Raw genomic sequence first — 26606 nt, 5'->3', positions numbered from 1 at the left:
CGAGCTGGCTCGCTGCTGGACGGCACTTTGGTACATATCGTTGATACCGGAATGGAAATTATCCAGCTGAATTTTAACCGCCGCGCGCTCGTACACGCGCGCGCACAGACTCGCCGGGATTCAATTTGGATTGATCACGTGCATCCGCTGCTTTCGATATCCTCCGATGCTCGGAGAAACAACCACATTTTTGCACGACACGACGCTTCGCTTCTCTCTGTCACTTTGTCTTCCAACTAATAATATTATCCTCGCGTATTCGCATTGTGACGCTTTGGAAATGTGCCTCGGCTTTTGTCTTGCGAGGAGAGAAAGAGAAGAATATGCATACACACATATAACGATACCGATAATAATTATTAGCTCGCGAGCTCGTTCAAATATTCATTAGAATACTTATTAGATTGTGATCAGTAACAAGGGATGTAAACTCATCGAACATTAAAGATTCCCGTCTTATTTTGCTCGTTAGAAACCCGATATTACCCCACTACCCTGATTCGACGAAGATGCCGATTTTAGAATCGTCACTGGCGGCGATGCCATCTGGCAACACACGCTCGGGTTTAAAAATCCTCCCCCCGTTCGACCCAACACCAACAAAGTCGATCGCTCTTGAACGTACGTGCGCGACCCTCTACCTACCTCCTTTATCACCCCTCCGCTTTTCCGTCTTTAAAATAGACACGAATCATCTCAGGGACTTCCGTCGTACGAAGGGGAAGAAAAGCGTCCCCGCCATGGTATCCTCGCCCACCGTCCATCTCACGTCACGGTCTCACGTAGACGCGAAGATCACGGATCCGCGAGGATCGTCGAGGACCGCGATCGTTGGTCGTCCGATCCAGAAACGCGTATCTTTGCCCCATTCGGCGCGCTTACGGGGTTCCGACAGAATCGGATCGTTTGACGAGCCACCTGTAGCGCGAAGGGCTACTACCGGCCCTTCTGCAAGACGGGCACAATCTCCGTCCCCCTTTCTCGCCACAGTTCGGTCCATACCGTCATCCTGTGAAGCCCTTTGACCTCTGAGTATATATATTATGTGTGTGTGTATCTGTGAGTGGTCGTAAAAGCATCTTTTGACATGAGTGCTCCTTCCAGCATTGCGTGCTACGAATGATACACCTTTTTGTTAACACGGAACGTTATCAGATATTTATAGTAGATATTTTTTTGACGATAGATAAATAGATATATTTATATCATGAAAAATATCGTATAAAATAGAAAGGACATTACTATGTACGCAAATTCCATGATGAGTCACGCGAGATGCACTCAGTGATCTTGCTCGTTAAGCAGAAAGACTCGCTATCAAATACTCTCTCTCCACCGTACACGTCAGCGAATGATGAAAATACCTACGCAGCGGTATTCTCGACGCTTTAAATACGTTTCCTCATTCATTTATCGATCTCCTGGGCACAGAGACGCTTCTTTCGCGACATACGAGTTCGAAGTGCTTTCATCTCGGGGAATATTTTTATATAATCTAAAATTTATATTTTATGTAAACACATATATCGTTTCTGTGGTGACGTCGAAGGGAATACATGAGATTGTTATATCTTTCTTGGTTTCTGATCATTTTATGACTACTTGGGCGATTTTAATGCGACGCGCCAAATAAATTCGTCTTGATTCTGTCACAATGCATCTCCTATTTTGAAAGAGATTATTTTAAGTAAATTTATCCATTTATCCATTTATACAAAAACAGATATGTCATTTAAGATATTTTCAAGAGATACCAAAGGCCATTCTATATATATCGTATTAAATATCCAAATCCTTGCTTATTTGTCCGACGAGGCATTTCCACCGGATAGAAACTCGGAAGAAAGTAGTTCGAACTTTTGGTTTACGAGGTTTAGCCCGCTCCGAATTCTCGGGCAGGCGTACGCGACCTGGCGCGAGCACTGTCGGGGTGCGGAAGGTCATGTCGGGGGATGAATGTGGTTTAGAGGGTCGTGGGAAGGGAAACGGGGTCATCCTTCGATGGCTCTTGTGGTCGTTCTATGCGTGCCATTGAGCCATCGCAAGGTGGCGTGGACGATTGATCCGGAAAGAACGGAAGTTCTCTGAGGGAGTGTCCGAACAATAATTAACGTCGAACAATTTATGACGAATAAATTGTGCGCGACAGTCTGGAAAATTTATTTGTCGATTTTTATTTAAATTTCTAGTAAAGAAGTTTAATGGAAAAGGAATAATATGTAGCACTTTGTTTTATCTATTTTTCTCTCCGTAAAATTATACATACGTATATCATATGTGTATATATCATAATTATGATTATTTCATCTCGAGATGGAGATTTCTTTTTATGTTGCACTCCTCTAAACCGATCGACTAGAATTTACTTTGCACGAAGGTGTTCACCGTAGGCGTAATAGTATAATAATGGCGAATCTCTTTTGTGTTGCAGCAATGCACCCCCCACGACAAGGAGAGCGACTATTGGGGTGGCGGCCGGGGCGCGAAACAGGGTTACGAGGTGAGACAACCCACTTCGAAATATTTTAGCAGCGTATTTCATATACATGCGCCGTCGTGCTAATTCTACTTGGTGAAGCGCAGCACTTTCTGTTACAGGCGAAAATGAACGCGGATCACGGTCAGCTGCAAAAAGGTGAGTCCACGATATATACGCGTGTACACTTAATATATCTGCCCGTCTATTTCCACGCAGCGCGGATTGACGTTTGCGCTTTATTATTTAGATCATGGTCCATCGAGGTTAAACTATGTAGGTAATCACTTACACAAAAGTAGGACAGTGTGATATTAACATCTATTGTAGAAAGAGGAAAAACCGGCAACGTGATAACGATTTAATGCAGAAAGTTTAATGAAGCCCTCACGTCGCGTCGTGTCGTAAATAATTTTTGACAGGCGCATAAATAACGAAATCTTGTTCTCCATTTAATTAGACGGACTTTGTCACGGTAGAATCATAGTGATCAGCAGGCTCTTTGTCGAAGAAATTGCATGTTGAATTGCCTAGTGTAAAGAAAAAAAAAAAGATTGACGGCGCAAGAAATCATCAAGTATTCTGCGGTGCAAATAAAAATAACTAATATATGAGATTTCTCGAGTACCATTATCAAAGATCGAGACGGAGATGAGGAATTTGTTTACCTGGAAAATTGGGACCATCGTAGGCAGTTAAATCATGCGAAGAGACTGAACCGAGACCTCGCCGAGGACGTCTCGGTTATCTGCTGGCGTCACGACCTCGCGTCAGAGATGCAAACACTTCCTAAGACCTGACCGCCGGTCTCGGAAACCGGTTGTGACTGCACGCGTAACGTAAGACCGCTGATTAGGAGCGAAAGAAAAAGTCGCAGAAAAAGAGTGGGGACACTGCACCAAGCAAGAAAAAAAGGAACGCACATGAATTTATCGTCGCTGGCGCTCTTCTCTCGCGCCTGGGATCGTATTTTTCGTCCCTCGACGTTTCCTAATTCAGCTTCTCCTCGACGTTGCGCTCCCGCTTTCACGCGATTCGCATTTCAGAATTGTCTTCGTTTACATGCGCGAAGCTTCCACGGGTAGGCAAACTAGCGAAATTGCTAACGGACGTCTCCTTTTGTGGCGCAGATGCGTTCCCGGAAAATCCCGAATGCGGGAGCGCATCTGCAATCGGAATTCGCTTCCGTCTTCTCGTTCATAAGTGGAAAGGAATTAAGCAATCGGCGGTTTCATTTGTAAAAGGAGCGGCACGCTTTTAACGTGTTTTTCACTGCCAATGGCACGCGCGCCGACCGGCCTAGATTGGCCATTTACGAGATAAGCCCACCACCCTTCCATTCTCGTCAGGATCGGCTGACTCTTGTCAGCGAGGTGATTCATGCCGCGGAGAAACGCAAACCTGCCAGCAAGGAAAAAAAACCTGCACGACCGCCTGCAACATTTTCCTCGATATCGCCCTCTGTGATTTGACGTGTTTGCTTTCGCGACAAATATTATTCCGACAATATCGAACGCGTCATCAGTCCTGTTATGCCACTCCGGCGTGATGGCGTGAAAACATCGCTTCGATGGACGGACGGACTTGATCATCAACGTTTTTCTGTTTATTTTTATCGCTAACGCATTTAGAACTTTACTTATGCAATAATTTCTATTACTAATCCTGCATGATTAATTTTTATAGCGAAAGATTCACGTCACTTTTATGTCACCTGTACTGTTCTTCGTGTTTTCAATGGACGTCTATCTACATCAATAATAAACGTCCAAGTGTATCCTCCAGTCTATTTCTGATTCTAATTCACCGCCTTAATGCGTTCTCACTCGCGTGGATCCGCGCGCGATCATTATCGCATCGCGTGCACCGAAAAGGAAATTTTCTCTTTCATCGGCGCCCGGAACGGTTTTCGCGCTTCGTGCCCATCGGGCCCGACGTAGACGGGCCCTGAAATTAGCCCTGGTCGGTCTGGTAATCGCGCAAGGACCCACGACTATTCGTTAATGCACGGATCGCATGATGCCGGAATTTCGGGGCTCGCGAGGAACCGGAGGAGGTGGTGGACGTGTGGGACGATGGCGGGGCCTCTCAAGGCCCTCTTCGCGCTCGTCTCATTATCGTATTCACTCGTCGAGTAATGCGAGTCGCTCATTTGGAAATTCCTCGTCGGCAGCCTCCAGGAGATCTGTCGCGCGATACGTCGGTTTACCACGGCAGCCACGTAGATGGATTCGTGTCGTAACGCGAACGTATGATTTATTCGGCCAACGAGGCTGCATTTTGATGAGTCGAATTAGAGGTGCCATGAAAGGCCAGCGCGTCCGCTTGTACGGCGGTCCCTTGCCGGAAGTAGCTCCTATACCATGACTGATTAATATTATATTTTCTGGAAACTTGCTAATCCTCGGCGCGGTGAAGAGTTTCGCGTTATAGCATCGAAAATTCACGCTTTTCCATTTCTGCAAAACACTCAACGATCCTTTGCCGGTTGATTGGAGGGAAGAGAACAGAGACGAGGAAAGATTCATGAATTTCGAACAAGCGGTCATATTTCGTCTGGCTGTCATATTTCATGTTTTTGTTGGGAGCAAAAAGTATACTGCCAATTAAAATGGTCTACGGGTCCTTCCGTTTCGGCGACTAGTCGACTTTTACTTCGCGCAACAGCCCTTCGTCCTAATGTTCTACGTTAAACGTTAGGCGGTGTCGACGCAGATATGGTCTTGCAATTTGGCCGATATCGTTCAGAATATATCTTTACATTACGTCCAAAATTCAAAAGGCGAAAACTAAATTAAATATTCCAGATTTATTTCTGTAAAATATTGAACGTTAAAGCTGGTTTGGTTCTTCATAAAAAATTTGGGTAATAAAATATATTTGGATCCTAATAATTCTCCCAATAGGCGAATCTTCATTGCCGATGTCTCGCAAAACTTGGCGATGTGTGATGCCTTGCTAGAAATCAGCTAAAATCAATTCCGTACACGACAAGTAGTAAAAGCTACGTGTCTACTTTCCGCCAACTCCAGGATATGTTTTTTCGAAAACCAACGGCAGCAACGTCAATCCGGGAACGTCGTAGTCGCCGTCTGGCGATCGTCTAGTTTCCACGATCGGTGCTTCAGGTGTTTTTACGGCTTTTCCACTCTCGCTTTTCTTCTGCGTCCTTATTCTGCCGTCGTCGTGTCGGTTTGACGGCTTTCCCGGAGGTTTTACCATGAGTAAAGTCTCCCTTCATGTTCGCGCTTTACGACGTCGTTCCGCGATTTTATATCGCGGCATAGTGGCGCTCCATCGATCAGAAACGAGTCGATCTACTGCTTCACAAGACCGCCGTCACGGAAACGATCTTATTCCAACGTGATCGTGCGCGATCGTAATATTATCGTAATGCTATCGGGCATTACATAACGCGCTCATAATGCCAAATTGATTCATTTAATACGTACAAACGAACCGACTAATGACACTTATTTTCTGTCAATGGCGGGCGTTACTTCGGCGATATGCACGTAGCAATAAATAAATTTTACGACGGCGGAAAAAAGGGTGCTGTAAATTTAAGTAAACGCGTGAGCCGAGGCGTTTTACGTCACGAAACGTCTATGTAATAGGAGCAGCCTATGTAACGACGTAACATGCGGTTCGCCAAATTGATTTCGCGAACTGGAGAATTGAATTATTCTTTGTAAAATAAAAATTTTAGATCCTATTAATTCTCCCTGTCTTTCTGCGTCTCTAAAATTCAATCCACGGTAGGCGCTCGTCGGCCTCGTCCTAATCGTTGCGCGAATCGTTATCAACGCCACGTGCGTAAGTTATTTTGCCCCCCATTTAGCCTTCGCCATCGAAATCGTCCTTTCGTATCTAATCGATATCGTTACGCTCGTCAATAATACTACTTGTAATTCATTTTTTATTACCCGTCCGTTTGAAATAATCTGTCCGACGTCAATGAAGTCATCGTGTCTACGAAACGCAAGAAACGAGAAGGAATGACGAGAAACGATTCATTCTGGTATCTTTTGCTCGATATGGACGTTGATTTTCGCTCGAAGCAACAACCGGCATCAGGCTGGTTATAAATTGTCTTAGGCGGACATTAGGGACATTCTTCGATTTGCTTATGGAGCGTAAATTAAAAGCCAATTACAGAAACGGAATCCACTCGGACTGCTGCTAACTATATCGTCACTCTCGCGAGAAGTTTATGAATTTCATAACTCGCTTCGGATTCGAATCGAGTAAATGAAACCGTACGGTAGGAGGCGATCGAGATCCGCGCGGCTCGTTAAACCGACGAGATCTATAAACGTCATATTGTTGCAATCCCGGACGACGTTAAATCCGCCGTTTGCCATATAATTAACTGTTATCGTAATGAGATGCGGTGATACGACCGGATCGGGCCGGTCAGGGAGACGATAACGCTAATCGGTATCTCCGACGGTATCCATCGTGGACACGGAAAAGCATGCGACGCGCGCAAACAAGCAATTAGAAATCGGATTTCAGAATCGGCCGCCTCCGGACGTATAATGGGACGGGTTTTAAGAATGGTGCCTGATGAGAGAACGTGCACTCGCGCCGTTTTCATTTCGACCGGTTTAACGTAGGTATGATGAAATTATTCGCAAATAATTTATCGCAATGTCGACGGCGCGGCGTCCAGACGCATGACCGATCCGCTCCGGCGAGGTCTTTTAAAAATCATGTTTCCCCGGACCGGTTCGACGTATACGGATACGTATACGTATCACAATGGCAGTTTAATGCTCGCCGAGCGGACTTATGGTTACGAAGCGCGTCGCCGTGACCTCGCTGCTCTTACTGGAGAGCTGCATCCGACATCTATTTTGGCCGTCACTCGGTCTCCGGATCTTTTAAGTCGAAATAATAGTCGCCGTCTACGCGCCGCGACGACTCATCGACGAAAATGCACGTCGATTCGGCCGCACCGCGCCGCGTCCGCGCCGTTTCGGCGTGATGTATTACCGCAAGTCTACGTCCGCGCTGACACATCCGTCATGAATCGTGAAATATTATTTAATATTCAACCGCACCCTGACTACTTATCCGTTGAGGAATCTCCGTGAAATGCGACGATACAATGAATCGCGGAGATTTTCGGAGATCGCGGCGATGTAAGCGACGAAGAATTATGAGCTTACTGCGTGTAAGATGGAGCGATGAAAGAAATAATATATGATAATAATATATATTTTTAATTATATGCAAATTGTAAATTCTAAAGTTAAGTAGACCTCTGCGATGATAATTATATAAGCTTGAATGCGAGCTGAATTAAAATCAACCTGAAGCAGGCTGAACGCAATTCCGTGTCATCTGCAGCAGTGCAGACGCTAATCCATTCGTGAATGAATGAAATCTTTTCCTTGGCGATTTTTTTTGTACAACTCGCGGGACGGAAGTGGAATATCGGGGTCCCGGCGGATCGGCGAAGACAAGTTGTAAGTGGCACATACGTTTCCCGTTGAGCATCGGATCGAACGAAAGGGTTGAAGCGTATACATACATACATACGTGTAGCATACAACGTCGGATCAAACGCACGTGTGTAAATCAAACGTGTCATTATCGTTCCGCTCTACGTGCTGCCGATGATATCTATCGGCTAATATGAGCGGGACTCACAAAGAAGCAGAAATCAACCACGGCTGCACAAACAAGAGATTCAGTAATCCCGGATACGCTTAACCAGGTTGCGGAGCGACTGCGTTTGTCTCAATGCAAAAAGATCTCACTCGCGATAGATATTCGTCAGGCCTGTTTTTCTTGTTCGCGCAAGAAAATTATCTCTAGAAATTTTCTCAAGATCTGCTAAAATTGTTATTAATTTTTTAAATATTCTATTCACATGTCCAAGTTGATCGATGAGGCCGAGCAGCCCGATCGAATCGATCGATTCTCGATCGCCGTGCTGAAGCGTGCGTCACACAGGCATACATTCGTCGCGTCGCACACAAGCGTAAAGTATCATTAGCGCGTACTCAGTGGAAGCTAATAATTTACGTAAAACGCGGCTTTTACGAGTTTTCAGTAATTTAGCAATAACGCGCGGCAATAAATTCCGCGATAAACTTTCAGCAATAAACGGAATGTGCCGATAAGCGAGCGCGGAAACGAGCGCGACTATGGCGGCGCGTAATGCGCTCGCTTAAGCTTTAAGACGCGAATTTCGCGTTTTTACGCGGACGTGTTTCCGCGATGATTGCGGCGTGCGGCACTCATCGCGCGTTCTCCATTTGCATCCGTCCGTCTATCGTCACTCTGCTTTACATTAGTCACATCCAGTTGTGCGTCTCCTTTGCTTCTTCTCGCGCGCGCGATCTCGCTCGTTTCCTTCATTTCCCCACAATCGCCCGGCTATCTCGCTCTCTTTTCTCCGCGTGTGTCTCTTACGTGTGTTCGCGGTTCGTTCCCGGTTGGACGAGCGGCCCGGACGGACCCCGTTGCAAGTCGATGGATCGACCGTCGTCCGCAACCACTGACATTTCCAAGCGGAGTTATTTGCATAATTTACTATCGACCTCAACATTAACGTCCACTACGTATATGAAACCGCGTTCTCGCGCGCACTCAAATAATTCCGAATACGCGTGCACGGATGTACGTGTAAATATAAATAATGGACGTGGGCGTACGCGTATATATTGCATATGTAATGAGCGCGTGCACACACACGACGGATGCATCCGCGCGCGAGCGTTTTGATCTGCTGTATTTCGCATGATACTACTTTTTCCTTCCTCCGTCTCTCTCTTTCTCTCTGTCCCTCTCTCTATTCCTCTCTTCTATTTTTTATAAGTCTATCCGGCCGATAGAAATATGAAATATGGCTGCGAAATTCGACGTATTGCTAACTCACGACGAGATCACGGGTGGGGACCGAGCGAAACGAGCCGAAAGAACGTGGGGATGCATCGCGCCGCGCGACGCGGTGCTGCAATATTGATGCAGAGAGCGGAGGCAGGATCCTTGATCCTATCGACTCCAGGCGTGACGTCAGGATCGATCTGCGACGATCGCGCGAGCACAGTGAATATTCATGAAGAACTGGGAGACAAGTGCAGGCCACGACACGGCGTTCGTGCACTTACGATTGTCGCGGTTAAGACCCCACGAATGAGTCAAGCGCAATAACACGTGGATTTGAGCCATTCGAATTTGCATTTTTTATTTTGGCCGTCAAAAGAAATCTTTCGTCGTGGCCTTCAATGTTTCGCAGTTTTGAAGGAATTTCGAAACGCGAGGAGCAAACACGGCAGACACGTACGCCGAGATATTATCGCGTTATCATCGTATTAATATTTCGTAGTGTTACGCTGGAGCCAACTGAAAGATGGATAATTTTGTGAGATTTTATTTAACAAATTCTGGCCCGATGAGATTTTCAGAGACGAATTACACGCGTTTTAAACATATAATTGCGATTTAAACATGTGTAATTAAATGTAATTACGAGACTTGAAAATATAATGTAAATATGAATTTATGTAGCTTGATGTAATTTGCTCGATGTGTATCGCTCGTTCGCGTGCATTCGTGCTTTGTCATCGCGCGTATTATCAAAGATCTTTATCCGACTTTTCGCTTTACTGGTCTGTCGGCACGGGGCCGATCTGTCGAGGCTCGTTGAATTCCTGCGTCACACGAGGTATGACACAGCTGGTAAACAATTAAATGTGTTACAATGGATATAATTGCCGCGCTCCCACGATTATTATTAACCGCACTTCCCGCAAGCCGGGCGCGGAATGAGAGAGGACCGGTCAGACTATTTCTACAATTTCGACTCTTTGTCACATTTAAAAGCGCGCTGTATTTTTTGCCGATTTTTCTTTCCTATAGCCTCCTGTTCTTATAATGTCGTTAATTATGGTTTCACTAAATTCATTATAAACTTATAAATTATAACTGTTATCATTTGCGAATAATTAATGCTCTTTGCATCCAAAGACACTCGTCAATTGTCCGGAGAATCTAATTCGAATGGATCTGAATTGATAATTCGTTCCCGCTCAATCATGACGTGACGCAAAAATACGTTAAATCAAAGACCACTGCATAACAAAAATATCGCTGCTGTGCAAAGTTCCGATGAATATTTTAGCAAGCCTTTTGGCTATCGCAAACTTACTCCACGTAATTTGTCTTATTATCCACCTCGTGGCAAGTAGTTCGTTAGCAGAAACGCGCTTACGTTGTTACGTAAATTACTACGCGATAGATTTCACCCGCTACGCGTATACCAAATGTAACGAGGGCCTTACATAGAACGCACATTATGCATTAAATTGCAGGAAAGACAGAAAGAGAGAGATCGAGAGAGAAGGCACGATTCCGTGAAAGAGCGAAGCGGGACACGTGCAGCGGCGCGACGCGCGTTAGTCAAGTTAATCCGAAAATGGTGAAACGCGAGACGCGGGAATTTTATTCGCGTAGGTGCCGAAAGAGACGCGATAATTCTATTAAAATTACGCACCGCAAATAACGCCGGGAGGTGTGTGGCGTCATACGTCATTAACGCTCTCGTCACGACGCGCGAGCGCGCGTATGTGTGTGCACGTGTCGGTGGCACGTAGAATGGAAAACCGGAGAGAGACGGTTTAAGCGCCCCGTTCCGTCAGCAGCCAAGCTGGACCACGTGTGCGAAAAATAACGCTGGCGTACCGGGGAATTGGAGGACGGGGGGATGCGCGCGAACGTCCCGCGAAAATATATTATTATCGCGCTCGCAATGCCGATCGCGAAAAATATGTTGATCTCGCAGCGCTCATATCGCTTTGACATGACGGATGCACCGAATACGCGGACTCGCCAAGCACTAACAGATGCAAAAGAGGACAACAGATTCATCAGAAATTTACTGCACCTGCGTATTAATAAAATCGAGTTCACGCGACGGCTCCACGTCGTCTCCTCGGAGGCGACTTCTTTACTGGAGCAACTGCGTTCGCGGAGGCAACACGATTTAATATGACACGTTATTTCTTGTTTCAGAGATACAATTTTATTCGACTCGTTATCCGGCGCGATCTCGCCGAGCTTTATTCCCGTTGAAGATCAACGATTCCGGACTCGCGTCATCTTGCATCGCGTGATGCAACGAGACGCGCGAGACAATGGCGAACAACACCGCCGTGAGCGTAAAGAAAAAATAAAAATCGCAACGAGCGCTCGAGGACGGGAGAGCAGATCACATCTCGGCGAAACGTTATAAAGGATCGCGCAGATTATATGGATTACGAAGGGTGGTAGATTTCCGCGAACGAGCACGAAGCCGCCGTGAACACTCGCTGGCAGCCTTCGTCGTCTCCACGTCCACCAGTTCCATTTAGATTTTCACTTTTATCCTTATTTTCATGCGCTCGTTCTGGCTTCTGCAAACAGGTAGCAGCGCGTTTTATTCCGCGCTACCTGCATGCGAGAGAGGCCTACGCGTGCGAGTCCTCTCTCTCTCTCTCTCTCTCTCTCTCTCTCTCTTCCTCTCTTTCATATTCTTTCTTTCTCTCTCTAGCGTTTTTCCCGATTGCGCCGTAATGTGTGCCGACTGGCGGCAGTCGAAGGAGAGGCGGTGGCCTCTTCGTCCGGCATTATACGGCCAAAGAGTATCGTGACTCTCGCGAGTGCGAGTGCGCGAGCGCGGGCACACACGGGATCACGTATGTAAATGATAATTATCGGGTTCAAGCGCGCTGGAAAGATCAATTAGTTATGCCGCGAGGAGAACGTTACGTATGTACATACGCGCGTACGTACATACGTAATCTCGCGCGCGTTCCGAGATCAGGTCGATTAGGCGAAAAGAACACGCGCGTATAACACGGTATGTACATGTAGATACGGACACATTCGCGGCAATGGAGGAGACGTGATTTGCAGAAATCCATACGAGGAAACGAATCTGAGCGCGGTCCGAATCTGAAGTGACGTTCAATCATTATCTCGGGTCTCTCTGGTTTTATTCCCGCGTTTCCCGGAACTCGATTAACAGCGACAGGCGTTGTAAATTTTCAGTTACTGCGCCGGTGCGAAGTTAATAAATAATCCGCGCGAGCAGCGCGAATCGCGTGACGAAAGTCGCCGACGTGTCGTAACGAGATCGAAATAATGCACGTGTAATTAAGATTTCGCCAACAACGCCAAGTATCCCGACGATCGGAAACTAAATCGGAAACGAGATCTGAAACGCCGTATAATCGCCGCGTGTAAATCACAGGGAATAATTTTGATACGACATCACGCGCCGTTCGTAACCTCGGCTCGCAGATTTGCGTGCGTGAGATTTGCACGCCGAAATAAATGATAAATCCGTAACAGCAGCGGCGAATGAAGCCCGCTTCGTTAAACTCGTTTCGGAAATGGCACCGTTCCCACCTGTCTCACGTGTCTGATTAAGGGTTTCGTGGCAGGCTCGTGCTCTTATCGATATCGGTAGCGTTTGCGTAACGCCATGCGCCCGTTTCGCGCAATTAGGCGAAAAGGAAGGCTGCGTAATATCGGTCAGAAGGAATTCAGGTGACAGTATTCGCGCGACACATTCGGGCTATTAAAAAAAAAAAAGAGTCGCAAATTGCGCTAATTCGATAAAGTTTTAACCCGTTACGTAACACGGCGGCATAAAACCGCCGTTTCGAACATCCAAGTCGCGTCGCGTCGTTAAAGAATTGCATGTCGTACGTTCGTGCCTTGAACTTTGATGCTGCGCTCGATATTATGCTTGTGTACCTGATCCCGCGATTCACATAATGTCGCAACAATCTCCAACGATTGCTTTAATCCTAACGCGGACGATGATTCTCGCTCTGATCTAAATTACTAGATCGCTGTGGCAGGTTTAATAATTCGGAATATGAAACGCTGAGATAAATTGTCGAGCAAATCGCATTCAATGGCGATTATCCGTTGCTTCGTCATTGATTATCGTCGAGGAAAAATGAATATCACATTCCGCAACTGCATTTCGCTTTATATTTTAAAGTGTATCAAATGATCTATTTTTTAATTTTATTTAAATATTTATTTATTATACTATTTAGTACGTAAACCCGCTTATACATGTCATGTGCAGTGCGCATGGACAGTCACAAGAATCTCTTTTACGTGCGCGCGTCCACCAACATCGATTCGAGCAAGATCACCGCGCGTAGGCCGCGTTCTCGCGCTATGCACGTTTAGAGAGATGCGCGTCTCTTCTAGCCGCCTACGCGCACTTCACCGAACACGTTCTCGCATTGTCGTAAAAGTCACAGGATGCCCCGTCCTTGTAAGAGAAGGGTCCTCGCTTCTGAACTGAACTTAACGAGCGTGGATGCGCGAGCGCGAGCGGTAATAGCGTCGTGCGCGCGCGCGCGAGCGCGTGAAGAGCAATAAAGGAGCTATTAATAAATTATGAAGTCATTAATGGCAGTGCGAGTCATTAGGTTCTTCCTTTTTTTCTTCTTTGTCTGTATTTTTTTCTTTCTCTTTGGAAGTTTGCGCGACGCTTCATAAAAGTGAGTACGAAAATCGTATTTCACTCGGCCTCACGACGCACAACGACGGAATTGAAGAATCATATTACAGACTGCGTATCGACGATCGCGTCGTAAAATCGCTTAGACCGTAGACGGAGTGAGAGGCGTTACTTTTGAGGCGTTTGCACGCCACCCAAGGTCGCGCGATAACTTTTCTATTATTGGCAGGAAACAGATCAAGTACGTAATTTATTACAACTTCCTCTCCATTTAATGCCGCGAACGCTTCCGGTCGGTTTTTTTGCCGCTGGCACGCTGACTTTCCCGAGAAACCAATTCAGCGAGGAGGATGTTCGCGTGCGCGTAGAAAAAAAAGAAAGAAAAAAGAACAAGAAAAAAGTGGGATTCGCGTGGCGCTCGATCGATATTAAACATATAATTCAAGAAGATCGAACATTGAAACAAGCCGTGGCGGGGCGAGGAGGTATCGTGCGTCAGCAAAAATCCTGGTAAAGTCTAATTACACCTCGATGATACTTACTGCCAGCGATCGATTGCGTAAAATGCAGCCGTGGCGAACACTTGAAATAGAATGCGCTAACTCTGATTTAACAATTTAATGTGCATCTTTCTGGAGAACGTTGATAACGCGAGCGGATCGCGAAAGCACTCGAAGGCAGTCACTCGTTCGCGTGAAATAAAGCAGCGGGTAATTTCTTTCCGTGGTTGCCAGAGTCCCTACAATTCATGTCTCTCTCTCCGCTGCCAATATCCGAGAGGGGCGTGTAGATTGCCCGCACGTTCGAGATATTTATTATCCGTCGATCCGCCGAGAAAGTCATCTCGATAGAACGAACGGGACTTGGAGATTGCGAATGGAACCCGCGCGCCGAAAGAATCGCATCGCTGGATCTCTGCAGCTTGCGATGGACCACCAGGCATTTAATACATTGGCCGTCATGGGGAGCGCATCGGTGACCGACGCTATCTCGGATTAATTGAACGATATACGATGAAACCGCGACGCTTGCGAAATTCTGCATAACATAAATGCTATCCATGACAATGTACGATAAAGAGTGTACTGACTAATTAAACGCTTAAATATATAAATGCTTGTAATTAAACGTCTTCTGTTTCATAACGCTCTCCTCCAGTTACTCGATAGCAAAAATAAAATTTCATCGTAACATGGACGATGGAGAACGTGCAAAATTCGCTGGACGGTTAATGCGTTAAGTAACCGGAATAGCAGCGGAATATCGCGCTCGATGATGATATAGCTAACGCACAACCTGTCGGCTCGACTCGCGTCGATATTGAGAACTCGGCTGTAATGACAGGCACTCGTAACGCAGGATCGCTCGTCCTTGCAACCCGCAGGATCCTTGCCCCTTGCACACCGACAAGTTGCGTCAGCGGCCGACCGCTCGATTGTCCGTGTGCTTCTTTCTCGGTGTTACGTGTGTGCGTGCGCAAATCTGTGCGTGCGCTTTTACGTGCAATCAGGTGCGTTAATGCTGTCCGGTGCGCCAGTATTCAACAATCCAGTCTCTCAATGATATTTAAAAAATCTGTCGTATCGTACGATCAATTGTGCGATTCGGCCACATTGCGCTCGTGAGATTCGAGCGGGATCGACGAACTGCGTGTCGCAAAATGTCTTCGTGGGATGCGGACGCAGTGGACAGCATTATTGCATTTATCGTATGCACAGGTCTTGATTGTCGAGTGTCATTTATGTGTCGCGGCAAACGCAGGCGAGGCGACTCGCCGATAATTCTCGAATTGCAATACGCTGGAATGAATCCACTTTCCGTTGGCGATCTACTTGCCATGCACGGCGCTCTGAGAATTACTCATTAATTGCGTATCTGCAATTAATTATATGCTCTAACGTTAGTCTAATAATAGTCGAGTGTTATCGCCGAGAGAGCAACAACAACGCACGTGGTGCGTTTCGCGTGGCGTTTTCAATTCGCAGTGAATACCGGCGTGCATCATGAAATGCGATACGGAAAATCTATATCTCGTGCGTAAAATGTATCGCGTATCGTAACGCGCGCGCACACACAGCACAATCGTATATCGTTCAATGTATCATTAGCGTTCGATTAAGCGGCTGGGAATTGCTGATGATTGCCATCACTTTCCAGCCAGCGCTTGATCCGCTCTGTAATCGAAGTGGGTTGCGCCGAGATCGGTGCAGATCGATCGCAAGCGCGGTAATTAAAACATTATTATCCGCCCAATGCGCTTAAGCGGACGGGGCTAATTTGCGCAGTACGAGGCTAACGACGATGACGTTTCACCGTCACTCTCAAGGCGATCTGATCCAGTTTCGAATGTCTGCGAATTGATTGCAGGTGACGAGCAGTATCGTGGCGCCGGCGGCTCGAGTAGCGGAAGTCCACCCGCCAGTCTGCTGGTGGTTCCTCAGCCTCTCACCGTGAAACCCTCCCATCCGTCGCATCTCAACTCGCATCTCGGTGGTCCACACTCGCATCCACCGAGGAAGTACCAGTGCAAGATGTGCCCGCAGGTGAGTGCGATATCGTACCAGCCATGTTGTATCTCCGTCTGATCTCGGGTGATTAGATCACTTTTTTCCCCGGCGACTTCCGCAGAAGAAACGCTGCCACGTGTCGACGCGCGATCAACTATCAATTTGACGTTGCATATGCGACGCTATTAATATCGCGCAACCAGCGCATCGAAACACACCGTCATCTCACGTTAAACAGTCACGCTGGATTTGCAATCGCGTGCATGCTCGTGCGTCCGTACGTAAAAAATTGATGCATTGCCGACCTGACTGTAAGCGATCCTTTCTTTTCACGGATACGGTAGCCCTTTCCTTAACCGTTAGGTCTTTCTTCCATTTTCTCGTCGAAAGGAAACCCTTAATAGATTATTTTATGGAGCTTTAATCTTGCTATCGGATCTTTCTCTTTCCTTACGTGTTGCATGTTGCACGGTGGTGCCACGGATCAACGCAGGTATGTCACGCTGCGTCGCACGCACAAACGTCTCGACAAAGAGTTATTCGGCTGTCTCGCTATTGTAACAAAAATATCCGGCAGGCACTCTGTCCTCTCGAAATAGATAGTAAAGCAGGGGGTTTTAGGTAATATTAGCTATTAAAAACAGGAAAATGGTTGACCCAGCCTCTCTTGAGTCGTATTTATGACTCATCTCCCACTCGTGCGACTCGTAAAAAAGGATACTCAGTATTACCGACATCACGTTTTCTTCCTTTACCCTTTCTTTACCCTTCCTTTTCTCGCCCTACTGTCTTACGGCCACGTTCGCTATTCCTGGTGTCGCGTTTTCTCACATTTCTCTTCGCCTGATTACGATGTGGCGTTTCCATTATGAAAAGTCGGCAAATGCGACTGATAAAAGCGAAGGTCATCGATCGCTCGAATCGAAAATCTGCGATTGTAATCTTTCTTTCGTCATTAATCCTTTACTGCGTTATTTTCCCTATTTTTATGTCTGTCTTTCCTCATAGGCATTTGTAACAGGTAACAGCGCAAGGAAAACTGAAGAATACAATTTTAGAAGTTGTACCGTTACGTCCTTTTTTCTTTCGGCGCATTTACGAGCAGATTTTAGGGTCTACTCAGTATTGGTCTTAGGTAATTCTCGGCTCGTTTGTTTAGCGAAAAGAAATCGTGACAATCCTTTAAACTGCCCGTCTGCAAGAATTTCCGTTAAAACAGATTGCCTGCAATATATAATAAAAGATAATAACGGTACTCGCGCTATCTTCCTGTCATTGCTGGTGTGGCAGGAATTCCAGCAGCGTTGCGATATCCTATCGCTCGCAATCGCGTATTATCGGCTTGATCGACTTTGATGCAACTAAACAGACACTAATTTCAATAAATGTTAATCAGGCAATCATTCATCGTTAATAATACTGACATAAATGCATATTGAATTATTGACGAAAGAATTCTTGCAATATAATAAAAGCTGACAGGCAGGATCGACGAGTTCGACGTGAAACGACATTCGACGAGCTCGGCGATACGACATTCTTTCGAGGCTGAAAACTGAGTGATTTGGAGAAACCGAAAACGTCAGAGGATCCGCTGAAATAGTCAGGGACTATAACAAATTGATTTTGCGAGCCGTAGATTTCCTTAACTTTCATATTTGATCGGATTCCCTTCGACGAAAGAGACGCTTCTATCTTGTAGCGCGGGATATCGTTCTATCATTGATGTCTGTTCGAGAGGGAGCACTTTGAAACTTTGATCAAAGATGCAATATCCTTACGCAGCTTTAAGATTTCGACGCGCATAATTCATCGCTAATAAGGTCTTACGACGAGACCCGACCTCTGAAAAATTTCTTGTCTCCATGCCATTAAATCCACCGCGTGACCGTCGTACAGCGATATGTGCGCGCACGGCTGCGCGCGATTTATTATACATCCCCAATGATGGATTTCAGTTTCGCAAATTCGTTAACGCGCGCTTTACGAGCCGTTCGGAGGCAACTGTTAAAGTTTACAGCTTTCCGCGCTTTCCGCGATAATTGCACGAGCGACGCTGCGCGAGACGCCGTGCGACGACGATGACAGAGAATGCAAAGAGAGAGGAGGCTCGAAGGACGCGACACACGACATTCCATAAGGCGAATCGTTAAAATTTAATGATATTCACCGGAATGGTTATAGAATAGGGCGGATTATCATACACCGGAGGTCAGCGGCGGAACGAGCCGGTATCGCGCGCGCTCGCGCCGGCGCTTCGGTCCGCGCGCTCGCGCGTTCCGCCGAGGGGAAACAGGAGCAAAACGCGAAACCGGCGATTAAAACCAGTTATTGCGTGTATATCTGCAGCGGTTAGGTACAATGTGACACGAAGGGGCTAATTTGTCGCGGATCGCTCGACGCCGCGCGAGGATTCCCGCAATCACCCGTCCGGCCGTCCGTTAACTAGAATATCTCAATGAGCAATTTTTTCCTCAAGAAAATGCTTCCTTTTTTTGTTCGTGCCGCCTGATTTATTCCCGTTAGGCGTTCCCGCGAGTCGGTCGGAAGGAGCGATCGGGGAAGGAGCGACAGGAGGCGGATAATCGTTAAGATGCGGACCGGACAACGCGGCGCGCCGCTCATTAGCGCACGGTGCACGAAATTAGTAAACGAACAAATCTAAAAGCCCCGCGTTAGAACGCGAGCCTGCTGCTGCTGCTTCGTTAAGGACGTTTCCACCGTTAATGACTAATCGGGGCCAGACTCTTAATCGGCCGGCGGCCTTATCTGCCGGCCGGCGACGCCGGATAATAAAATGATAGCTCGCGTGTACGCGACGCGACCCGCTTTACTCGTCACTTTCGGTCGTTACCGCCCAGCGCGGTATTAGGCGGACGACGGTAACGATTATAACGCGCCGTAATTATAACATTGGCTTTTACTGCCGCCTCAAATGATCCGCTATCGCGCGATCGTGTACAGTTGCACTTAAATGTATAGCGAAAGCGGTCCAAACAGTTATATTTAGTGTAGATCCAAAGAGATATAAAAATACGGAAGAGCCGTGCTTGTCACAGTCCGTTCTGCTTCTGGTGATTGTATTTTGCAAGCAGGCTACTTCCGCGCTGCACTTTTCAACGAACTGCACTTCGGTAGCTGTGTCACCTCGTTTTCTTCGTTGAATAGGCTGATCCACAATAATTTCTGGTGTAATTTTCTGTATTTTTAATCTCCCCATTTTGCAAGAAGCAATCGGGTCTAAAAATCATTGCGTTTATTTTTCGCCTTCCTCTACGCAATAATAAATGCTCGCTGACGCGCTCTCGAGCACGGCGTGGCAGGCCAGACGGAGATTAAATCGAATCAAATTACACATTTGCGGCGGGTAAAAAAGTTTACAAATTACACAGATTTCGTGCAACGGTACCGGCAGATTCTCAGCGATTAATCGGCCGTGCGGCACCTTACAAAGTAGTAGTTTCTCGTTATAATCGTTTCTCTTTATCGGATACCCCTTCGAGGAGCAAGACGCGAGCAATTCTCTCGAAAAGAGAATTCGAGAAAGGAATGAGAGAAAAGATTCAAAGGACCAGAGAAACGAGGAAGGGAGAAAGACGATGAGAAAAAGGAGTGCGTGGTATTTACAGTTATCAAAATGATTATTAATATTACTATTATATTATTAATATAATTACACACAATGAAAATATTTTGCTCGCGTTTACGATACATTTCCCAGGGAGAACAGACATTAGAAAGTATGTAACAAATATATGAGGATAATTACATGGCGCTACGTAATTACAGAACGGCAACATCTGTATAATAGCAGTCCTCGCGATGTAATCCTAATTATTGAGCAGCGGCTCAAGGAAGTGGAACGAAAATCGTGGAACTTATAATCGCGTGGCTCTGTTACATTCATAATTCCGAACCATAAATCAATTCGTTCACGATGCAAGTAATTCGAACGATTCTAACACCGCGGACACATAATGGGCGTGTTTCCCGTACGCTTACTCGCGTGCTTGCGCGCGAAGACGCGTTGCTAACAAATTTATTCGTGATTGTCACAACGCATCGACCGAAATGCCTACAATCGACCCATCTGTGGGAACAGGAAGCTCAGGGGAGAAATCGGGGGCAGAGGGTATGAATTCGATTTGGAATGGCAGAATAAGAATTCAAGAATCCATAAATTGCCGCAATCACCACGCCCCCTCCCCTTACTGAGGCAGGAAGTGGAATTATGCTTCATCTCGCGCAACGGTGCTGTCACGCTCGTTTCACTAATGTCTTCTACGATTAATCGAGTTCGTTGTCGCCCCGCGACGTTGACCTCTCTTCTCGTCTCGTTTGGTCTTCCTTTCAGGCCGAACTTTCAACATTCTTCGCGCGGAACCGGCGGGACGTGTTCGTCTCTAGGATCTCAAAATTTAGAATCTTCACGAGACAGGGAATTGTTTTTGAAGTCGAAATTTTAGCGTTTTTGGTTCATCGTTGCTTTACGACACTTTACACGTGACGATCGCCATCGCCGTGCGCGGTCGCTACTGTTCTTCCTTATCGAACATTTCACCACCGAGAAGGGATACATGATCTCGCGGCGGCGTGACGCGCGGCCACGAGAAGAAATAAGACGAGAATGAGGCGGCAGCAAGATAGAGGGAGAGAGAAAGGAAGCGAACGAGGAGGAAAACGAAAAAGGTGACCGTCTCTCTCCTGAATGAAGCTATGCACCTCCGTAGCCGGAGGGCTCGGGATTCAAGTCCGGAGGCTAGTGTACCGTGACGGCACAGCATCCTGCCTCGGTCCTCCCGTCCTTCCCCCCGCGCCCTTACCTCGCCGCCTTCCGCGCTCCTCTCATCGCTCCGTGCAGAACCCCTTGCTCTGCTCCTCTTCTTTTCCTCCGTGTCGACCTCGGCGCGCGCGGCCTCGTCCTTCTTCGTCCGACTTCAGCTCCCCGCGACGTTCCTCTCGCTATGTAACCCTCTTATTTTGCCGCTAATGTCCCGCGCTTCTTCCTTTATCATCGCGTTTCTCTTGGTCTCCCTTTCCTTACTTCATTAAGGCCCCTCGGCCCGCAAATTGAGGCCATCCCTCCTCGCCCTAGGTGCGTGTCGCCGATTCATCGCGTCCAGAATTGGATCGCTCGTACTCCTATCGTCGTTTTCTTCCTCGTCGTCCTCCTAATTCCGTGTCTCTTACGCGTTGCGTAACGCATCTGGCCGCTTATCAGTCGAGGTGTCCGTCCAGGTGCAGCCTCTCATCGCCTCGGCGACTTTCCGTCAGCAATTTCACAAACCGTGCCAGCGAAATTAGCGGTTTTCGTTCGTCCGGCCCTCGCTGCTTTCCTTTTACCTTTCACGCGTTACGCGGCTCCGCGGCGCCGATTCGCGGACTCGCGAGGACGCTGTTCCGTTTCGTCGTGCTTCATCCACCGTCGTCGATGTCTCTCCGCTCCTTCACCCGACATCACGTCGATGCCCGGCTGTTCTCTACCTTCCATTAACATTTCGTTTCACCTCAGCGGTTCGAGCGCCTCGACGTAGCGCTCTTCCTCTCCTCTCCTCGCGTCTACCTACATCTCCACCGATACACCGTGATCTTCCTCGATCTTCCTTCTCCTCTTCATGCTCGATCTCTTCTTCTTCTTCCATCTGCTCTCGTCCTTCCCGTTCATTCTGTTCGTCGCGTTCACGCAACTTCTCCCCGTTTCCCTTCATCTAGTCCCTCTCTCTCCTCTTCTTTCTCTTTCTCTCTTTTCCTTATCCACGGTATTTCCTCCAATTTGCCCCGTACTCCTCGGTTCCTGCCAGGCATCATCATCGTCCACTTCGGCCGATCGATATCTGAGGCCGAGCTCCGTGAGGCCTCCGTTCTCCAGCATCCCCGTCCGCGTCTGAACGCCGGAAAACCGCAACACGGATCTAGTTAACCGCGCCACGGAAATCATTCGTGGAATAATATCGGCCGTGGATCTAGGAATCGATTCACGATCATCCAGGAACTCGGCCGCGCTAACTCACGCGAGACGTCGCTTCCGCGGGCCGGAAGTCGATATCTGTTTAGCCATTTCCGCTGGATCCGGCGCAGTATTTGCGTTGTGTTTCCGTGAACCTCGCTTCGACGAGAAAAGTCCGGCTCTTCTTGATGTTGAATGCTGATCCGAAGTTCTCTCTGTGTCTTCAAGATGATTCGATGCATGTACACTCAGTTATTTCTTTTCCTTCTTTTTTTTTATGGTGAACATCGAATTCTTCTTATATGAAGCGTACGTGCGCGGTCAGCCCGGACCTGGCAATTCTCTCGTCGGGTCTCCCGTTAACGGGAGGCAACGTTTACGGAGGTGATATCGTGCGATGAGACGTGCGATTCGAGCGATGATTTCGCAAGGCGCGCACATAGTCCCGGGCAAGGTCCATTCTTCTCGTTCTCGCAGTGGCCGCGTGCGCTCCGTCTCTTCCTTTCTCTCTCCTTCTCTCTATCGTTCCCTCTGCCTCTTCCTCAAGGCACACGCACGACGACGACGATGATGACGATGATGAGAAGGTGTACGGGCGCGCGCTCGCGCGCGGACATTATTGAGAGAGCGGCGCGGTGTGCGTGCACATCGGTAAGGGGGTCTCCTCCTCACCTGATCACGCACCACGGTAGCGAGAGGCCCGTCATTTTTTCCACTCAATTTTTTTTATGCTCTTTGTGGGCAGCGTCCCCTCACCGCACGGCTAGTAGTAGTAGGTCGGACCAGAAACGACCGCGGGAGGGAAAGGAGGAGGAGGGAATCGGAAGAAGACGAAGAAACGCACCGGTTCGTCTCGTCTCGTCTCGTCTCGTCTCAAAAACATCGGCTCGTTAGATCTAACGCCGATCGAAATTCGTGAGAGTCTTCTCAAGGCTGCGCGCTCGTCGCGAATGTAACGAAGCGAGCGGGCGGACGCCGCGCCGCGTTACGCCGCGCGGCGCCCGTTATCGTATCGTAATCTAAGCCCGGTAAGCGGATTTAATTGAGACGAGAGATCGCACGGAGCTACCGGCAAACTCGTCTTATTCATTACGGCGCGATGAGAGATGCGTATCGTGCGACGCACAATGCGGTGTCGCATGAACCCCGCGAATTCCCTCAGAGATTCCTCCCCACGACGAGCATCGAGCGGAATCAGCCCTTCCGTAAGAAATCGCTGGAGGAAATCACTGTCGCGTAAATTCACCGGCGATTCATTGATCCTCGTTAGTTTCGTTCCATTTCGTTATTTCGTTATTATCCAGACCGGCAAGAAATAAATAAGATTATCGTTGCGTAACGAAGTACGCCTCGAGTTAATCGATAAATAAGAAGCGCACAATAAAAATCCAGCGCTCGCGAGCTCGGATGTAAGGATCGCGCCACGGATGGATTCGAACGAAAACGAAAACTGCCGATGAATGAAAGCAGGTTGAGCCGAGAATTCGGCCGGATCAAGAGGACTGGAGCGACTGTGATGCGGAGGGAAACTGAAAGAGAACGCATGGGGCAGCGCGCGCGGTAGCCTCCCACGCCAAACAAAAGTCCTTAAGCCTTAGACTGAACATGATACCCCATTTACTGTCTATGTACTAAATTTTCAAATCCAAACCCTCCACCCCTGCCTCCCGGCCGTTCCTAAGCGCGTCGTCCCTTATGTGCTGGCACAATACACCTCTTCCTTCGCGGTCTTCGATCCTTCGTCTCTCCACTAGTGGAGTTATGTAACCGTCTGTCCGTCCATCGTCCATACGTCCGTCGACGTGTCCTGACAGACGTGCCCTTTCTTCCCTGAATGAGCCTGGATTATAAGAGGCACGATAGATTCCTTGATTCGGGACGAGGGGTTCGATCGTTCCCGAAGCGTCAAGTCGATCCAACATCGCCAAGTCGATCCTGGAACCCTTATCACAGCGAGGGACTAGAAGACTCCAAACCTTCGCGGTGGCTTCGAGGTGGATTCGATTCACGATTTACAAGATTCGTAATTCCCACCGGGCGCGCATGCATCTTGACGTTAAACAGGAGGAATTAATGTGGAACGTTGACTGCGATTAATGCAAAATGTCACCAGTGACGTCTGTTCGCGTGCGTAATCCGCAGGACGACAAAAAGCGGGGACGACAGTTTTGCAATCGTCGCAGTTCCGATCGGACACGTGAAACCGACGTCGCAGCTTCACTCAACGTGATCGGATCGCATCGAGAGTCCAGATTGAGAACCACGGCGCTACCGTGTCCAGATATCTCGAGGGGCCACCGGTGATAATGCGTGACAATTCGAATTTACTTGCAATTACCTATAGCCGAGTGATCGCCGGAGTGATCACGTGATCGCTGGAAAGGCGATTAAAGTGCCTCCATATCGGTTCTCTTTCTCTTTTTTTTCAGTCCCTCGGGCCCCGGTTCATCCGCCTCTTCTCCCGCCCTCTCCCTTTCTCTTTAGCTCTCTCGTGCATTCAATATATATATCTCTCCTTCCTTCCCTCATCTGACCTGCGTGTAACTAAGGGACCGTAACTATTTGACTCGATTCACCATCTTTTCTTTTCTCTCCGTCCTTCCGATGGTTCCCTCATCGGTTATTTCGTCTTGGCGAGATCTGTGACGAAAGTGCAAGCTACTCGGTTTCTCCCGGTAAATTATTTTTTGTCGGCGACTAACTCTTTTCACTCCTTTTCACACTTGCTCGCGTCATGTTCTACCGTGCGATCGGAACTAGATCGAAGAGGAACTTGGAACCCAAGTTCGGGCTCTCTCGTCGATTTTTTATTAATTCGTTTCGCAATGTCCAGACAAAAATTTCGAGCGGTTCTTAGCCTTGACTTTTCGATGCGACACCACCAGTCTTGCGACATTTCGTCGCATTTGTATTCGCAAGACATACGATATAGAATATAGATGTCGACAAGGAAAACATTTTTCTTTGCGTGCAAGAGAATCGAGTGGAGATGCCTCGCGACTTGTAACGCATATTCATTGCTCGTCACGCGATTAATTACTCTCACGATATGTTTCGATGATAATTCAATTACGACACGTTCGACTAACGTGCGTCATGTATCAACGTTATCCGGAGTGATCAATCAAATGCTTAAGCACGGGAACGATCGGAGATTTCCGTCGCGTATCACTGGAATGCTGATGCCGCGTGTCAGAGCGAATCGAGACGAATCGCATAGACTCTCGAGCACTTTGATGAACGGACCGCGGCAATGGTTATTGTCTCGCGGAAACGCATCGGTCGCGTGGCGGTTTTCACGTGCGCGACCTATCCAGATCTGGTGTGAATGGGATGAAAAGTGACCGTAGATGGGGTGGTGACCGCGCAGAAATGGGAAAAGGGCAGCCGCGGCCGGACGACGAGGGTACGCGGGATAGGAAGGGCGGGATATAGGGAGAACGGGAGGAGATGCATAAAGAAAAAGAGAGAGCAAGAAAAGAGAAGTAAACAAGACGAAACGAAGTGGTGCTCGCGGAGGCTGCCGGTCGTAAATCTGTGGCCGGGGCCTCATCACCGACTGAATATTTTCTCTCCCTGTCCGATATGCTCCTCCTCCTCCCTCTTGTCCACCTCTCCTCCCTGTCGATGCTCCTCTTCCCGTTTACCGTCTCGACCGTCTCTCTCATTCTCGCTCCCCGTCTCTATTCTTTTCCTTCTCTCTCCCGCAGGAGCCCAACATCCTCTCGTTGGTTCTCTATCCGCGCTCGATCTCTTCTCTTTCGTCTCTCTTTCCTTTCCGTCTTTTTTTCGAACTCACGCTCCCTCGTCCTCCCGCCTCCCCCTCGCCGTCTTCCCCTCCCCCGCCTTATCCGCTTTTTTGTTGGCGCGACTAACGAAAATGGGCCCCGCGGCCTCCGGTAGCCGATTCCCTCGGAAATTGAGTAGCTATAAAATTAATTATCCGCCGTACTTTATCGCTCCGCGCCGTTCTGGGCCGGGGTGTACCAGCCTCTCTCTCTCTCTTTCTCTCTTTCTCTGTTTCTCTCTCTCACACGCGCGGTCTCTCTCTCTTTCTCCTTCCTTTTCTCCTTCTTCCTGTTCTCGCGCCGTACGGCAGTAGGTACACGAGACGAGTTCTGACGCGGACCGGAAAGCCTTAAGGACTGAACGAGGATATCGGTACGATTGGCGATCGCGGCGATCGTGACCCGT

General features: G+C 47.9%; 2 protein-coding genes across 2 annotated transcripts in view; one reads left to right on the top strand and one right to left on the bottom strand.

Moving 5' to 3' along the window:
- LOC105279348 overlaps nt 1–4381 on the bottom strand; it is an 86441-nt gene extending 82060 nt beyond the window's left edge. The window contains exon 1 of the mRNA XM_026971119.1: nt 3145–4381. Coding sequence (XP_026826920.1) covers nt 3145–3162 — 18 coding nt within the window. The 5' untranslated portion in view covers nt 3163–4381. The remainder of the gene's footprint in view (nt 1–3144) is intronic.
- Nucleotides 1–26606, top strand: part of LOC105279350 (zinc finger protein rotund) — a 106303-nt gene that overhangs the window by 29945 nt on the left and 49752 nt on the right. Inside the window, exons 3-5 of the mRNA XM_026971123.1 lie at nt 2432–2500; nt 2584–2635; nt 16326–16501. Coding sequence (XP_026826924.1) covers nt 2432–2500; nt 2584–2635; nt 16326–16501 — 297 coding nt within the window. The remainder of the gene's footprint in view (nt 1–2431; nt 2501–2583; nt 2636–16325; nt 16502–26606) is intronic.

The sequence above is a fragment of the Ooceraea biroi genome, chromosome 1 (assembly GCF_003672135.1).
Source record: "Ooceraea biroi isolate clonal line C1 chromosome 1, Obir_v5.4, whole genome shotgun sequence".
In the NCBI taxonomy this organism is placed as follows: domain Eukaryota; kingdom Metazoa; phylum Arthropoda; class Insecta; order Hymenoptera; family Formicidae; genus Ooceraea; species Ooceraea biroi.
Note: the sequence above shows the minus strand (reverse complement) of the source record. Positions and strands in the feature narration are given on the sequence as shown.